Source organism: Pseudopodoces humilis, chromosome 24 (genome assembly GCF_049639895.1).
Source record: "Pseudopodoces humilis isolate 2021_Gansu_Grassland_sample_001 chromosome 24, ASM4963989v1, whole genome shotgun sequence".
Lineage (NCBI taxonomy): Eukaryota > Metazoa > Chordata > Aves > Passeriformes > Paridae > Pseudopodoces > Pseudopodoces humilis.
This window is the reverse complement of record NC_142223.1, coordinates 7,247,479-7,264,652: the sequence shown is the minus strand read 5'-3', so window position 1 is coordinate 7,264,652 and position 17,174 is coordinate 7,247,479. Positions and strand designations below refer to the sequence as shown.

The following is a 17,174-nucleotide window of genomic DNA, read 5'->3' as shown; positions in this document are numbered from 1 at the left end:
ATAGCAGAGGGGAAAGGATGAGGATAAGCAGGGCCTCCCTTCCCCTTCTTTCTGGAGAACAGTCAAGATTTCTTTTCATGAAAATATTGGCTGGTTCAGCACGTGTTTTAAAAACAAGTAATTGACATAAGATATAAGTAATTAAATAAACAGGAGCACACATTCTATCTGCTAATGCACTGGTTGTACCTTTATTGTTTCACCTCGTTCACTAACAATTCAGTGGTGCAAGGTTACCATACACAGTTAGATATCTGCATTGCACACCTAAGGCTATACAGCAAATGGATCAGAATTAGTACAAATACATGAACTATATTTACATTTTGTATACTCAAGCTCCAAATATCGGATATATTTACAAAATAAAATAAGAAAATGAAAACCTGAAATTAATGTACAGTGTTGCTGATACACTCCTTCGCTGGGATGAAATCAGTTTGCAAAGAGATTTGTTCAAGAAGGCCACTTATTCAGCATTTACCTTGTGTACAGAGAGATTAACAGGGACATGGGGACCGCAATTCCAAGGGATGTATTTCAGTGAACAGCATGTCTAATGTCCAAATTCAGGAGCCAGAACCAACTGCACATGAAGTATGAACAAGCAAAGGGGAAGATTCAGACCTGATCCTGGGAAGTGCTGATCATTCAAGACTCCCTCTGCTTCCAGTCCCTTGTTTCCAGGTGAACAAGAGGTAAATTCAGCACTGCTCAGGGGCAGCCCATTCACTTGGCAACATTAAGAATTGAAGACTTAGGAGCTCCACACCAGTTTTCTGAATACACAGCTGATCTCAGCAATTTAAATCCTGTTCCCAATAACATTGGACACAATCATCTGGTTAGTGTTGGACTAGTTTTGATTTCAGATACACAGAACACATAAATGGCCTTCTGAACAAAAGTCAGTCCTGTTCTTGAACAGCTGACGTTTTTAAACAAGGAAGCACGAAGTTAATACATCCTGCTACAGACACTACAGCCAGACCACAGACCGGGTTAGTAACTACAACGGAGAGATGCAACACACACGTCAGAGCCGTCTGCAGGGACAGCAGCAAACCCTTCCTGCTGCATCTGCAGCAGAACACCCACCACAGCATCAGCTCCCAGCAGCTCAGGTGTGCAGGAGTACAGGCAGACGCAGGTGCACGGGCGCTTTAGTACCAGTGGGTGTTAGACCAAACCTAATCCTCTTTCCTATCTAATGTGCAATTAATTACAGATGTATAAATATACAATACATTACATAAAATTAAATCCCTGTAAATTAGATAACAAGCAGCAAAAAGTAAAGTCTTTGCTTTGAAATACCATTCTAATCAGTAATAAGGACTATTAGACATTGACCAAAAAAACCTTTTCTCGGCAGCCTGGAAATCATACTCTGGAAACAGTACTCCCTTCTCTTCTGTATTCCCAGAATACAGGAATCGTCTTTAAAACGATACTTAAAGTGCACTTCTAAAACACAGGAAAGGTTTTGCTTAATTTTAAAATACCCAGGAAGATCCAACATAATTTTCAATGGACAAAAAGAGGAGTTTTCTCCTTCCTTTTGGCGAGGAAGATAAACCCCAAATGCAGCAGAGTCTGACACTCGTTCTTCCCAGGGAATGCCCCCCACGCTCCCTGCTGGTGCGTGTCCTCACAGGCTGGCAGGCCCACAGTGCCTCATCTACAGAGGCTCAGTCCCCAGAGCTGTCTGACTCTGGGACTCCACACACACAGCAGGTAACCAAGAATGGCCTTCCTAGTGTCAGGAGAAGGCAGCTTAGCTTATTTTTCCTTCCTCATCCTGTTTCCAAAAATAAATTTCTAACACGTTAGGCTAAGCTTAGAAGTGAATGGAAATTCAGGTTTTTTGTTTTGTTTGATTTGTTATACCTTTAAAGAAAACTTGGATTGGTTTCACCCCAGTTTTAAGTAGAGAAACCAAATGTCTCAAAGCAGGCTTCAGTAATTGCAGAAGAACTTTGTCTGCCTTTATGTCAGACCTGAAAACAGTAATGACCATTTGAACTCCACACAACAAGGACCTAGTTTGTCACAGATTATGCAGCTTTAAGAGATGCTGATGCTTAAAACCAGACTTTTGCTCTTCTGATGATCAGTTATCCACTCAGACCTCTAGTCACCAGAAACTGCTTTGAGTTTTAAGACAGAGGAGTGACATTTATGCAACTGTAATACTTCAAGCTCTATATAAAATAAGCACCTGTCTCTTCCTGCTTTTAAAGATGATCCCTTAATCAAGATTTTGTGCAATGCCTATATCCACTTGGTTCATTCTCTGGCTTATCCAAAGCAAAGACTTAGGAAACTAGTTTTCTTCTAGTTAAAAAAAGAAACAGATAAAAGTTAAAATGCTGTCAGTGTGTCACAACCTACCACCACCTCAACCACTCTGCCTCCTCCAACAGGTTCCACTGTCATTAAAAACAGTGGTGATGGCAGCGATAACTTAATGCTTAGAATTAACCTAATTCTTGAGAGCAGCTTAGCTGCAGTGTGAGGAGCCCTCCTGCAGGACAAGCAGTTTTATCCACACACTGGAAGTGCTTTATCATCATTGCATAACAAAGGAATATCATCACTGTATTAAGAGTCACACACAGTTAAACAAGACAAAAACAGAAGGAAAAAACAAAAAACCAAAAAATCCCATCCCTATCATGTTCCTGGGTCCCCAGAATGCTCCCTCACTCTGGTTTCCAGTTCTGAAATAAATCTGAGGACCACAGAGACAGCATGAGCATATGATTTAGCTTGAGAACTACCTCGAGAAATGTAAAGATATGTCCTAGCAAGTGTCAGACCCCAGCCCCCTGCTCCTTTGCTTTCCAGGCTGTTAGGAGGTCTCATTATGCACTGCACTTTCCTGAACAATGAAACCCCACAGAGCAAAGAAAGATCTTTCTCAACAGATTCCAGTCCCACGCACTCCCGAGCACGGCCTGAAGTGACCTGAACCCAAATGAGCTTCCTGAGCTGGACTGTGCCTGGTGTGCCTCCTGCAAGAGGGGGACAAACCCTGTTCCCTCTCCCCTGAGAGGCTGCAGCCTCCAGATGAAATCCCTTTACACTGCCCAGGATCAGAGCCAGCCCTACCAATGCCCCAGGTACAGCCAGAAGGGATAACACAGCGGGGGAAAGGACACACACATCCCCAACCTCCCCAACACCTGACTGAGAGAGGGGAGTTCATTCCCCGAAAGGAAATTCATTCTGCTCTTCTTTCTTGAGGCAAGGACCAAAGCTTTGGCCACCAGAAGAACTTACACTGTCAGTCAAGAACTGACAGCACCCAGCTGATGTCCAAGAAGCCAATTATGACATTCCACTGACCAGGACCAGAACCCACTTGCTCTATTCCCCAGGAAGGATTAACTCTGAGTACAATGGGGTTTAGCTGATGGAAATTGCAGCAGGGAAATTAGGAGACACTCAGCAGTTATTTCAAAGGGAATTGAAAGTGTCCTTCAGCTCCCTGGAGAACACTGCAGGTGCTGGGCCTAGAAGTGTTCCACAGACCTTGGATGCTCCCATGGACAGGTGGGGTGACACGGGAGCAGTGCAGGGAAGGGATGCACAAACAGGCCCTGCAGAGCTGGGACAGGTCTGACACAGCCATGGGAGCTCCAAACCTTTCCCAGAGAGGTGAGTTCTCACCTCTGCTGGTTCCTGCAGAACTGGGGAGTCAGGAATAAAAGCAGGAAGTGGGGATCTACCCTCCATGGTGATCCAGGGACCAACTGCACTTTCATTTCCATTTAACACTCTCCAGCTGTCAAATACACAGCTTGAGCATCTGAAGCTTCTGGGATTTTATCTCATTTTTCATATATGGTCTATTTTCCCTCATATCAGCACAGTCTACTCAGCTCAGTTCCGAGGCTGAGGAGTGAGTGTTGATGGAAATTCTTCTGGGAGAATTAAACCCAAGCACTGTTCACCTGCAAACCCCACAGCAAGAGTTTAAAGGCAGATTGTTCTAGCCAGCCCCTCCTGGTTTGTTCCCTGACTTTTTCTAGCTCATGCCTTAGTCTGCTGGACCCTGGAAACTCAGAAACTTGCACAAAGTCCAAAATCCAGTCTGTCCAGATAGACTGGTCCAATATCAGCTTTCAACAGAGTTTAACTTCGAGGCTGGATCCAGAAAGCCTGAGGAGCTACTGCAGTTCTTGGCTGGGTAATGTCTCCATTAAACAATTTATCTTTCCCTGGCATTGGAATTTTGCCCTGAGGGAACCAATGACCACTGCCAAGTCACCAATTGAATGAAAACCCTGTAGCAGTCTAGACAGACAGTGGACAGTGGGACAGACACCAAAAGGTCAATTGAAATGAGAAAACAATTGTTATAGAAAAAAAATATTTTTTTTTTTCTTTTTAGAGTCGTGCATAATCACTCAATTTTTTTGATTTTTTTTTTTTCTTTCTCTTTTTGTTTGGCCACATGCTACTAGTACAATTCTGGTACAGGTGAAAAGAAACAAGGTAGGGTTAGAATACCTAGAAAATGTGCTGAAAGAGTGGGGAAGGCGGGGAATGTTAAGCCACAGGATTACATACAAGAGAAACCGTCAAGAATCACAAAGAGAAAATGAGAGGTAACACTATCTATGGGAAGGTGAGTGGGGAGAACAGATGAGAACATTACATGGACTCAGTACTTCATCTGGCCCGTGCGTCTTCGAGCCAGTTTTGACCTGTACAAAAAAAAAAAAAGTGAGAAAGTAGTTGATAAATCCTGAAAGTTTATTTTTCCTCCCTCCCCAAAGCCTATCCACCTATTTTTTTCTTTTTTTTTAAATCCTTTGGTACACTCCTAGTTTTCTCTGTATGTTAAGAAAATAAAATGTATCCAACTGTAATGAGAAAGAATTCTCACAAGAATTCTCACTTCTGTGCTCTGCTTCTTTAATGGGAGAAGGGATCATTTAAGGGCTGCACTGTTCAGAAAGTATTTGATGCTGCAGGGTAACAGCTTCATTTTTTGGTTTTTGGGGTCTTTTGGGGTTTTTTTCTGAAAGGAAGAGCTACTGCAGTGGAGTAAGATCTGGAAAGGCTGCCAGAGAAGTTATAGAAAGGGAACGTAATTTCTGCTTTAGCTCATCATCAAAGGTAGTCCAGCACAGAGGAAGTAAGAAACTTTACAAAGTTGTAAAACGGCCATACAGGGAAATCATCTTGTGCTCTCCAAATGTAGCATCCCACACGTGTTCAAACTGGACATGGCTGTTCAGAACACCCCAAGCCAAAACAACAGCCCCTGCAGTTCCTGAAATACAGGGCTGGTTTGTTTTCTGGTTGTTCTGGGGGACTTTCTGCCCACTCTCCTCCCTCCTCCAGTTCCCATATCTTGTCAAATTCCTCAGAACAAGTCTAAGATCTGTGACCAACCATCTGCCTCCTGGTTTGAGCACATCCCTTTGCAGCCCTGAGTGCCCAGGAGCTGCCTCTTACCGAATTGTGCCAGCAAGGAGAGGATTGAAGGCGTATAACCAGTCATTCATGTCCTTGTCATTGATGGCCTGCAGCAGGACTCCACGGTGCTTTGTGCACACTCCAAACGTGTTGGGTGTCTGGAACATGAAGGACAATTTCAAATAAAAAGTCTACAAGCACACAGGCTGATGCACATTTCCTCTCTGAAAGAATCTGCTTTCGTTTATGCTTCACTGGTGATTTCCAGGGTATTATTAGTCATTATCTTCTACAAAATATGGTCTTTAACTGCCGAGTGTGGGCTTTAAGAGCTGCTGAGACAGACCAGCAGAGTTCATCTGATTCCCTGCAGGATGTTTGTATGTCTTGTTTTGTGGGGTTTTGTTTTTAAAACAAACAAAAACACACAAGCCCAAAAAAAACATAAGAAGACTATAAGAAAGCTGCAAAAACCCAACATGCAGGGTGATGGTACCAACACATGCTCCTAAAAGCTCATCTGATGTGTGACAGCAGTCAGGTCACTCTCAGGTACAACTGTGTCCAAAACCATAAGATGCCCTGAAAAAACTGGGAACTTTGTGGGCAAGATCCTCAACGTCTCCACAAGTCAGATCCATTTTCCTTGGACCAGAGATGACACAGCTGATGGTACAGACACACTGCTGCTTGTACTGCTCTTGCTTTATGGATAAATGAACAGCAGCTCTCAGACTGACCTTTACCATTGCCTGTTGATCCTCACTGTATTCCACCTGAGCTGTGGATAAGTTTATGATTCCTCTTTCTACAGGATCTTTGTCACTGTTGTAAATAAAAACATAGGGACGGCGAACCACCACAAAATGCTTGGCCCAGGAGCTGGAGAGTGGCTCTTTGAAGTGCAGGTATCCTTTCTTTGACACCACGGAGCTGGAAAAACAAACCCACATCAAAACAGAAATCGATTTTCTCCCAAGTATCCCTATTAACTGCAAAACACTGTGCAGTAAGACACTCGGTCCCTTGTTTTGTCTGCAACAGTATTCTGAAAAGGTTCTAAAACAAGCTGAATTGTGTTTTCAACAACTAAGTCTGACAGAAAGAAGGTCTCCAGAGATCTCTGCTTCAGTGAACTTCAGCCATGGTTTGATGATAACAAACCTCATATTTGACTCACTGGAACTCCTGTTCATTAAGCAGATGCAGGGAACAAACGCTGCAAAGATCAAGTATCAACATAACCTTCCCCAGTCCATCACAGAGGACTCTGCAGCTCTGCTATCCCAGGCAATTTTCCTTCTTTGAGTGGGGCACAGAACCTACAAATCTCAGAAAGGCCTTGGGACAGTTCTTGGGAAGCCACAATCACACACCAATGGAAAACTTACCCTGGTCTGATTTCCTCAATATCAGGAACGAGGTTTAGGAACTCGTTCTTTCCAGCTCTGGCAAGGTAGGAAGTTTCTACTGCAGGAATTATCTGGAACTGTTCCACCTCATGACAGGGACTGGAGGCACGAGAATTTGCTTCTGGTGTCCTTCAAAAAAAGTAGAGAGAAAAAATGTAAATCACAACAAAGCAACGGAATGTGACAATGGAATTTAAGCTTACATCTACAGGCCAGCTTGAAGTTCCATCCTCCAGCCCAGATTTATGGTGTAACATTGGGATCCTTTTGTACAATATTAAATAGCATTCTCCCTTGATATCTGTGGAATATAACTTATAATAACCGCTAGTGAGTTGTTTCCCTACTACTTCTACCTTGTTTCTCCTGCTAAGCATAGTCACAACACATCCTACTAATGTTTGATGCAAAATGTTCTATTTCCTCAGCACTCCTCCCTCAGGGATGTTGAACTGAGAAGGTACAAATTATGTCTTTCACTACACAGTTATTCCAAATTTCATCAAAAGTATCTTGGACAGATACAGCTGAGAAACATAAACAGAGATTAATGGCCAAGCTGGTTTATTCTGGGCTGTTATTAGTAGACCTTTTCAACAGGCCTCTGAAAAAACTTGTGGACTCCACACACTGTAGATGCATTGGTCACTGGAATGACAAGCATCTGACTGTTCCCCCAACACAAAGGGGAAAAAAAAATATTTCAAAAGAACAAAGTGATGAAAAGGAATTGTGAAGAGTGACTGGAGAAGTAAGGCAAGGGGGCTGTAGAGAGAAATATCTGAAAGTAGGGAAAAGGAAGAAAAGAGGGAGAAAAATCAGAAAACAGCAAAGAGATCTGTGAAACACTGAAAAGTGATGTTTTCCTTTTAATACATTACACTTACTTCTGATCAACTGAACTGCACCTGGAATCCACCAGGGAAGGGCAGGTGGATGAAGGGGTGAGGGTTGCACTGCTGAAACTGGACACGGACGGGTCCCGCCCAATGGGAGAAATGTCCGAGAGCTGCAAGCACAAGCACAGGGAAAGCATCACAGCAGCTGGGCTGCAGCTCATGCTCACTCCTGGCTGCAGAAGGCTTCCAGCAGGGAAGGCTCAGATAACAGAAATGCTTTTTCATCTGCCATTCCCCTCCTCTGTAGCAAATTTTCACACAAACCACCACAAACCCATCTGGGGCAGAAATACAGCAGCACTTACGCAGACACAGCTTGTTATTATCAATGTCCTACACTTCTGATTATTCACACTCTGACTTCCTCAGTGGATACAACATCATCCAGTTTGAAAGCTGGCATTCCTTCTGCCTACAGGTTGAATTTTTAAGCATCATTTATCCTTTTACATAGGGAAAGTAGGGAAAGGCAGTAAGAGTCTGCTGAACTGGGAACTGTACTACAGTCCAAGTCCACTGCATTTCCAATTCCTGCAATAGCCTTTGGAACCTGATGCTGAGTAGCCAAATGCTTTCAATAGACTGAAAATACAAAATAATAAATTAATATAAAATGGTTTATCTCTTCAGAGTATCAGCAGATTCCATGACCCACAAACATGCTGCTGTTGTACTACAAATACAGTGTATTACAATGAAATATTACATGAAATATTTACCTTACAATCGCTGATGCTGTTGTACACCTGGTTGAATTCCCGATTGAAGGTATGAGTAAGAAGCTGCAGACACTAAAGGGGGGTGGGGTGAGGGGAAACAAATGAGACACACAGAAGGATTTTATATTTAGATTTTCAGAGAAATTTGAACAGAAGAGGTGATTTGCCAAGACACACTTGGCAGGTCATGAAAAAATAAATTCTAAACTGCTATGAAAAGTCAGAGCAGAGGGGAATAATCACTTCACTTGATAAAATCAGAAAGTCTTTACAGAACCACTAAGACAGGGGAATGAGATACAGCCCAAACTCCCCAGCCACACTGGCTGGTGAGAGTGGCTTATTTCACTAACCGAGATGTTAAAATCAAACTCTCACACTACTGGACGTTCACCAAGCTATCTGAGAAGCTTGTGATTGACCTATAATCCCCCGTGGCACCCCAGCTGCCAGCAGCATGGTTGCCCTGTGCCATACCTTGGTGGCCAGCTCCTTCTCCCGGTCCACCAGGCTCTCGATGTCTGCGGAGTCGTAGCCACTGCTCTCGCTGGGCGTCACCGCGCTCTCGAAGGTCGTGGTTGAAATCTGAGAGGAAATGCTGGTGGAGGTGCTGAGGGTTCCACTGCTCAGACTGGGAGACAAGGAGTCACTCAGGGACTTGGGGATGCTGTCACCAAGCTTCTCACGAAGCAGAAGAAAATGTCGGGTTTTTTCCACCTAGTAAGAAAAGAAATCAGTATCATCTGCGCTCCAGGAAGGCGCCAATTTTACAGACACTGAATTCTTAGGAATCCTTTGCTATTCATACCAGTAACTTTCCCCAGGGAAGGGAGTTTACAGTGGCACTGGAAATTGAATTTGCCTTTGTTGAATACACTCAGATTCTGAGCTGAAGACTACTCAGCAGCCAGTCACATACTTTGCATCTTCTCTTGACAGGAGAATTTATTTAAATCTTGACATTGGTCTCTTTACTCACCTCATGCAGCAGCTCCAGTTTCTCCAGTTCCCACTGATGCTCTAGAATGAGGCTGTCACCCCTGGGCCTCCAACCTGCCAAGTTCTCTTCTCCCCTCACATATGCCACAGAAGTATCCAGAACTTTCCTCCTCCTCCTCTGCATTCCTGAGCAGTAGAAAACAACACGAGACATGTTAAAACCATTGCCACAGGGGTGTTGCTAAGAAACAATTTGCAAAGAACCAGCACTTCTGCTGTTTGGCTGGAAATACACGACACAAGGATTTCATTACCTGCAAATACACAACCAAAGACATTTGATTTAGTCCAGCTTTTTTACTTCTTTCAGATATTTTCTATTGACCAAGATAGAATGCAAACTCCTGTTCAGTCTAATTCAATAAAAGGACTTCATTTTCTACATCTTAGAAGAAAAGTACACAGATACACCATGAACTACGTTCCTTTCAAGTGGTGAAGTTGGCACCAGAAATCAGCAACATCTTCAAAAGACAAGAAAAATCTCTACTGCTGCAAAACCCAGTCTCAGCTGCTAGTTATGAGCCATGAATTATGCTCCTAAGACTCAGGTATATGTGCTCAGTGTCCTGAGTTACCCATGTCAGAAAACATCAAGCTTCCAGTGAACCCTTCTTCACCAGGCCAACACAGACCTGAGTCTAAAGTAAAAACCTGAGTAAGTATTTTGCAGCAAAATAGCTATAAAATACAGTAGCAATACTGCTATGAAACACTGCTAGGAACTGCTTCTGATCAGGACACAAATATTTACTCCATTCTGCCTGAGCATTTCCTGCAGTATTTCATATTTATCACTGGAACACCCAGTCACTGCTTACCTGGACTTCCTGTGTCTGCCATTTTGCATAAACTCAGTTCATAGATCCCAGTTACTCGATTGCTGTTCACAGGAAAGCAGAAGAAACAAAAATACACTATTTACTATCTTCAGAAATAAAGTGCTCCAGCTTTAGCTCAGTGGTTCCCAAAGCAGAATTTTAAGTACAGCTGTTAGTTAGAACTAGATCTCAACCCTACTCTTGCACAGAACAGCCAGAACAGACTGCAAGATCCCCAAAAATGGCATTTCCCCCACGTTTTCCCCCCACCCTGCACTGGACTTGGAGAGCACATGCTGCAGTAAATTCCAGATCAGGATCCAGGTCATCTATGTGCAAGCTTGAAAAATGGATCCCTCTTCCCAACTCCTGTCAGTCTGGAAAAGAGGTCAGTAAAGAGAGAAGCCATCAGAGTTTCACTGAAATAAATGCAAGAAAGAACATTCAAAACCAGACTGGAGAACCTATCAGCAGGCTGAGTTTCAAGGAAAAAAAAAAATTAAGAAAACTAAACTACATCCTCTAAGAGAAAACACAAATATTGACAAAAAGCATCAATACCAGAATTGTAAGTGCACTTACGAGTCCGGGGATTTGGAGTAGCCGCTGCCAAAGAGGTTGCGCAGGGACCGCGGTGGGGAGATCTTGGCATCTCGGGAGTAAAACACCATACAAACATCCTTTGTGATCACAGCAGGCTGGATGCAGTGGTCAAGCTAAGGGGAACACCAGCAATGAATGAATGGGTGCAGCCAACTGTGCCAAGTTACTCTGCTGCCCTCAGTGAGACGGCTTTTGAAATTTGTTCTTGTTTGGGTCTTGGGTAAAGGGTTTTCATATGTGTATCTGGGAAAGAGAACTGTCAAATTTCTTGATGCATCTCCTGAGTGAATTGATTTTACCACACAAAACAACAGTGTCTTGCACACAAAGCCAAGAGCTAAGCCACTGTTTGTAACACCAGTACTTAAACAAGAATGTTCACTGATTCCAGTGGATTTTCAGATACAAAGACAGATAAAACAAGGCACAGAAAGGTAAGACCACCGGTATCTCTTGTGTTGTAAGACAGTCATACCTTGACATCAAGATGTGATGTGACTCACAACTGTGAGTGTATTTTTTCTACCCTGTTCTCAGAAAATGAATAAATACTCTCACTGGCTTCAGGATTCAAATCACTTTTGAATCTGTTTCTCTCGGTACACTCTGTGTCCTGTCTCAGACGGGTCACAGCCAGCAGGAAGGCACTGGTGTCTCACCTCCAGGTAGGCAGAAAGGGTCATGTAGATCTTCTCGCCATATGGTGTCACTCGGTTGAGGAGGAGGGAGTTGTGCAAGGAACTATCCCAAACTGCCTCAAACCGGTAGAAAGTCCTGGAAAAAAGTACAGTAGAAGGTCAATAGTAAGAGTTCTGCTGCAGCCCATCTCTTCCCTGACATCATCCTCCAGTGAAGTGGGTAACAAATACTTGAAGCAAAAACCTTCTCTTTATTTCCAAGATCATTTACTTCTACCTCAAATAGGGTGACACAAAGACCACCGCCTCTTATAAAGAAGATTCAGCTAAAAGAGAAAAGAGGGAATGCAGAAAACAAAAGCTGTCATAGCACTACAGGGAAGTCAGCAAACAATTGTTTCTAAACAGAGAAAATTAATTTCTACTGCTTCAGGTGCAATTCAGCCAAGCTACATCTTAAAAGTGCATGGGAAGATTCTTTTTTATAAGCCACACTCATTCTACATTGTACTTTAGGACTTCTGTAGGACATTTCTTCAGTCTGGGACAAGGAAAGAGAGGAGCTGAAAGCTCCCACAGGTCAAGCCCAGCAATCCAGAAGGTTCAAGTAAAAGTGAGAGACAGCATCACACAGAGCACAGCTAAATCACCACATCTAAAGGTGCTATTACACTCTCTCCTCTAGCAGGGGCTTGGGGAAATGAGCTTTCTCCTTTCTCACAGGCACCAACTGATTTCAGGAAGGTCCCTTTGGAAAGAAGACCTATGCCCCTGTTCAGGAACTCAGCACACCTTTCCACACTGATAACAGAAACAGAAGATATTCATTCTTCATCACCTCTATATAATTTCCCTCCCAAATTCTCTTGCCATTTTGAGTCCAAATGATGTGGTACTAAAAGCATGAAAGTGCTTCATGTATATTATTTTTTTAAAATAAGTTACCTCTCTAAAGAGTTTCTGTACTAATTCCCAACTTGGTAAAATAGAAGATGAAACCAAAGACAAAGGACAAACAACAGGGTGGGGGTAGAAGAAACACGAAAACACAAAGCAAAACAAAAAGAAACACGAAACAGCCTAAGAGCAGACGTGTCAGAAACAAAGATTTCAATCTCAAATACAGCTCCCAAGAGCTATCCCTTTCTCTGACACCAATGACACAGTTCCAAGCTAATCCATAAAGGCACCATGAAGCACAAGTGAGAACACTGCTAGATACGGCTTTCATTTGAAGAACCACATTTTAAGAAACTACTTCTAAATATGTTGTTACTATTAAAAATACAGAGAAACATAACCTAAAGGCCAAATAATTGGTAGCTTTAAAAACACTGTGAAGCACTGTAAAGTAATAATTCTCACTTGAGTTAGATTAGGCAAAGAGCACAGTTGTTTTCTCAGCCTTTACACATCCGTGTTGAATCCTTACGTTTTAAACTTGCATCATGACTTAGTTATGACAACAAGCAATTTTTTAAACTTCTAGCAAATTCCAGATCTACTCTCAGGGTGGAAGAGGAAGCAGTAAAACCTGTCTGATCACAGATGGATAAACCACTGTACACAGCCCCGGCATCAGCTCTGCACCATTTGCCAAACAAGACTTCTCCTCGTGGAGAGAGAGCACAGATGCAAATGCTCCTCAGTGCAGAAGTACCACACTCTTGAGTAAAATGATGTTTGGACAAACACCAGGATGAAGTCAAGCACAGCTTTGAGGCAGTTATCTTAGTGGATCTTACCTAGCCAGGAAATTAAATATACACAGCTTTGCCTGTCCAAACCAGAACCTGCTACAACAGTTACAGAGGGAGACAAAAGCAAGAAGCGAGCGAACTCCTTTCAGCACAGCCAACGGCACACGGAGGAAAAGGGAGCACGGAACACACAAAGCATGGAATACAGGAGAGACAGGTTAAACTGATTCTGAAGTGGATGTTAGCATTAGTGAAAGGTGGTGAATTGGGAGCACTGAAGACTCTGTCTTGCCCTGTCCAGAGGCAGGCAGTGCCCCAGACTGTGCTGCCGCCGTGCTGGGTTGTGATCCCACTGGGAAGGTGGAACAGAAATCCAGCCTGGGCAGTTACTGCATGTCTGGCTCCTCTGCCAGCTGGTAAAGTAAGGAGTGGCAACCACATGGTTAAATTTCAGATGCAAATCCAGCCTAGAACAGAGGCTGAATAGCAGTCACATGGCAGCCACTGCTATTTGATCAGAGCAATTCAAGTAACCTCATAATTCAGTCCTTGGCTTGGTCCTTCAAAGCAGCAGAGACCGTGAGAAACTCCAAATTTAGTTCTTTGATACGGAACAAGGGAAGAAAATAGCAAGGACTACAAAAAGAGTCTGTATCTGATGGCACATCAAGAGAATCAGAAAGACTGCATGAAGGAAATTCTCCAACCCTCACATGTGAAGGGAAGTTCACCCTCTCAAGTGCCCCAGTGAACTGTACCTGAATCACCCTCTGACACAGAGGAAGAGGAGCAGGAGGAGGAGAAGGAAGACTACTTCTGGACAAGCTAAGAGGTGTGCTAACAGAATTCAGTAAAAGTTGAGGGAAGTGGCAGCAATACAAATGGGACATAAAGCATTCTGTTTTTAAGAATCTTTATGTACAAAGGAAGCAAACAGAAAATACCTAGGCATATCCTTATCAAGAAAGAGCCTGTAAAAACACAGAAAGAGCTTCAGTTAGTGCAGCCACAAGTAGAACAGAAAAGCAAGAGCTGAGAGGAACAGAACAAGTGGACTTAAAAAGCAAAACAAATTGGGAAAAAACCCCACAGAAAGCAGCAAACAAGTCTGCAGACAATGAGCAAACATAAGACAGATCCCTTACCAGAACCTCAATCCCATTCCACCACACTGCCATGCACTCATCCCACAGCTTAAACCTTGGCATTTTGGGACGAGATGGCAAACAGCTTCATCACACTCATCCTTCACCCAGGCTGCCCACCTTATACAAAACTCCAGAGATATGGAGGAGTTTATTGAAACAGAACAGAGAATAGGGCTTTCCAACTGCAAATCCAACAGTATCAGACAGGAAACCAGCAACAGTCTCCCTGTTTTCCAGTTATACTGATCCATTCATTCCAACACACTCAAATACCCACTTCTCAGTGGAAGGTAACAACTGCCAACCTCCCTGTCCCTGCCTGCTTTCACAGACACGAGGTGGCAGAGGTGTCCTGGGCAGGAGCAGCATCCCAAATCCACTTGAATGCTGCAGGTGTTTCAGAGTCCAGGCCTCTAACAGAGAAGGAAGAATTCCAGTGCTTGGAAGGATCCCACCTCCAGCATTCACAGCAGGTACAGCAGAGATGGATGCAAACCTTTCTCCCTCTGGAAACAGCCACTCAAGAGCCCCATGCCAGGGATATTCCTGCTCTGCACCAGCTGAACAGAGCCAGGGAGCAGCCAAGTGACTCTGCTGTCAGAGCAGGGAGAGGCTGTGCCCCATGCCCCCTCTGCCTCTGCCTCGCTGCTCTTGGTTGCAGACACTGAAGCAGAACAATGTGGAGCAATGAGGGACACACAGAGCCACAAAGCCCTCAGCCTGGTGCCACACTGCAGGGACATGGAACTGGACTCAACTTGTCATACATCTGTATAAATCCCCAAATTACAAATTTACAAAGTGTGGCTCTGGCTTAAATTGTCACATGCTCACTCCAGGAATAATATGTACACATCTATAAATGTACCTCCCAAAATTGTCCTTGTACTTCAATGCTGTATTCTAGCACCAAACCTTGATGTCAGTTTAAAAGTTTTGGGTTAAATCCTGTAGCCTTCTCAAACCGTTCCTTTCCATCTGCCCTTTATGGTCCATACAAGTGGAAAGTAATTCTGATGCATCATCAGCAAACCCTTCACATGGATCAACAGATTCCAGCATTAGCAAGAATTTACAGTGATATTCGTTATCTACCTGTGTGTTCTGTGCCCATGGATTTCCACATTTAACAATTAGCCACATTCCCAGCTTTCCAAACATCCTGCCAATACATCAGAGGTCAAAGAAATTTCAGATTCCTGCTAAAATAGTCTTCATTCACTTACCTGTTGGAGCTGTGAGAGGACTTCAGGTATTTTGCAGAGATAATATTCAAAGACAGAATGGCATCCACAGCAGCTTCATCTACCTCTGCTTTATTTCTTATACGCCCTGAAAAGGGGAGGAGGAATCAATTAAAATTCAAACTGCAACACTAAAGGAATTTGTTTTCCCAAATATAATTTTGGACTACATGATTAACAAGCAGCTGTAAATGAAGTTTCAAAACTTAAACTTTTTCTCTGGATGTTTTTCAAAATCCTCCTTTTACAGGCAGTGCTCATAAAAATGACAGAATCTGATACAAAGAGAAATTACCAGTAATAGTTTTTCTTCCTTACAGAGCAAGATGCAAAACCATTTACTCACCAACCACCAGCTCTCGCACATCTTTCCAGTGCAGCTCACTGCCCTTCTCATGGATAATGGTGACTGTGATTCTCCGCTGGATACCCTGGTGGAGGTCAGAAACAAAACTCAAGTTTTTGCTGAAGTGCTCATACACACACAACATCTATTTTGCATCTAAACTGTGAAAGTTAAGTAAATAATATAATTTATACCAGTGTGTGACAGAACAAGCATCTCCTTGTTTCAGGGCCCTGAAATTTACTTCAAGGGGATGTTATATTCTCATATGTAAAAGAAATGAAATGCTTCCCCCTCCTCACTCCACAAAGAGAGAGTAGCAAAAATATAACTTTAAACCCATAAACCCTATTTAACTAGGATTATCTTTATAATCTAGCTAGAGACAAAATATTATTAAGGATTATAAGAGGCATTGAAGATGCACTGAGATACAGTCACTTAATAAATTATGTATCATAACCACAAGCAGTGAGAGAGAGCAAATGGAAGTTTAGTCCACATGATCCTTCTGTGTCCTTAGAGCTGCTGGAGGCACTGAAAGGCACAAATCTGGTCCCGAAGGTTCCTGCTTTTTAAAAGGCTTTCATCTTCCACGAGTGCAATGGCCACTGATAAGCAACAGGAAGAGCAATATCCTGGGGACCAAGCAGCCCAAAGCCAACAGACCAAGCACAGACTGGAGATCCTGACTGTCACTGCACAGCTGTGTGGGAAAGGAGATGTGAACCCCAGTCAGCAGCATCCCCTCCCTCCCTGCAGAGATGACGCTCGGTGTTCCACAGCTCTCATCAGTACCTGGTGCAGCAGAAAGGTCCCCTGGCAGGGCAGGCCCCCGGTGTGATCCACGATAGCAGGGATGTACCTGTGTGAGACAGGGAATCAGCAGGCAGGAAAGATGTACCAGCACAGCAGCTTCTGCTGCCAGCAGCTTCCTCTCCCTGTTGCAGCTGAAGACATAAGAGTGTGTCCTTCTACCTACTCTACAAACAGGCTCCCTCTGGCATTACAGGATCAGTGAAATGTGGAAGTATCATCCACTGAACTTCCAGTACTAATGGAAAACTGGAACTCACTTCTCAATAGAACCCCTAAAGACCTGTCAGGGAAAACCTTTGTAGCAGAGGTGAACACTAAACAGAGTCTGCTGTGTGACTGCAGCTTAAAGTCTCTGGTGTCCCAAAAAATCCAAACTCATGGCCTACACAAGGG

The 17,174-nt window shown here is 43.4% G+C and overlaps 1 protein-coding gene across 8 annotated transcripts in view; it reads right to left on the bottom strand.

Moving 5' to 3' along the window:
* Positions 1 to 162: 162 nt before the first annotated feature.
* The window catches only part of KIF1B (kinesin family member 1B), an 80,525-nt gene continuing 63,513 nt past the window's right edge, over positions 163 to 17,174 (bottom strand). For all 8 annotated transcript variants that reach the window (XM_088066384.1, XM_005530462.3, XM_014259177.2 and 5 more), the window contains 14 exons: positions 16,761 to 16,827; positions 15,963 to 16,047; positions 15,599 to 15,704; positions 11,546 to 11,660; positions 10,866 to 10,999; positions 10,284 to 10,345; positions 9,443 to 9,588; positions 8,941 to 9,180; positions 8,464 to 8,535; positions 7,733 to 7,854; positions 6,825 to 6,974; positions 6,174 to 6,366; positions 5,473 to 5,591; positions 163 to 4,715 (listed from right to left, as the gene is read on the bottom strand). In XM_088066384.1, coding sequence (XP_087922510.1) covers positions 4,673 to 4,715; positions 5,473 to 5,591; positions 6,174 to 6,366; positions 6,825 to 6,974; positions 7,733 to 7,854; positions 8,464 to 8,535; positions 8,941 to 9,180; positions 9,443 to 9,588; positions 10,284 to 10,345; positions 10,866 to 10,999; positions 11,546 to 11,660; positions 15,599 to 15,704; positions 15,963 to 16,047; positions 16,761 to 16,827 — 1,654 coding nt within the window. In that variant the 3' untranslated portion in view covers positions 163 to 4,672. The remainder of the gene's footprint in view (positions 4,716 to 5,472; positions 5,592 to 6,173; positions 6,367 to 6,824; positions 6,975 to 7,732; positions 7,855 to 8,463; positions 8,536 to 8,940; positions 9,181 to 9,442; positions 9,589 to 10,283; positions 10,346 to 10,865; positions 11,000 to 11,545; positions 11,661 to 15,598; positions 15,705 to 15,962; positions 16,048 to 16,760; positions 16,828 to 17,174) is intronic.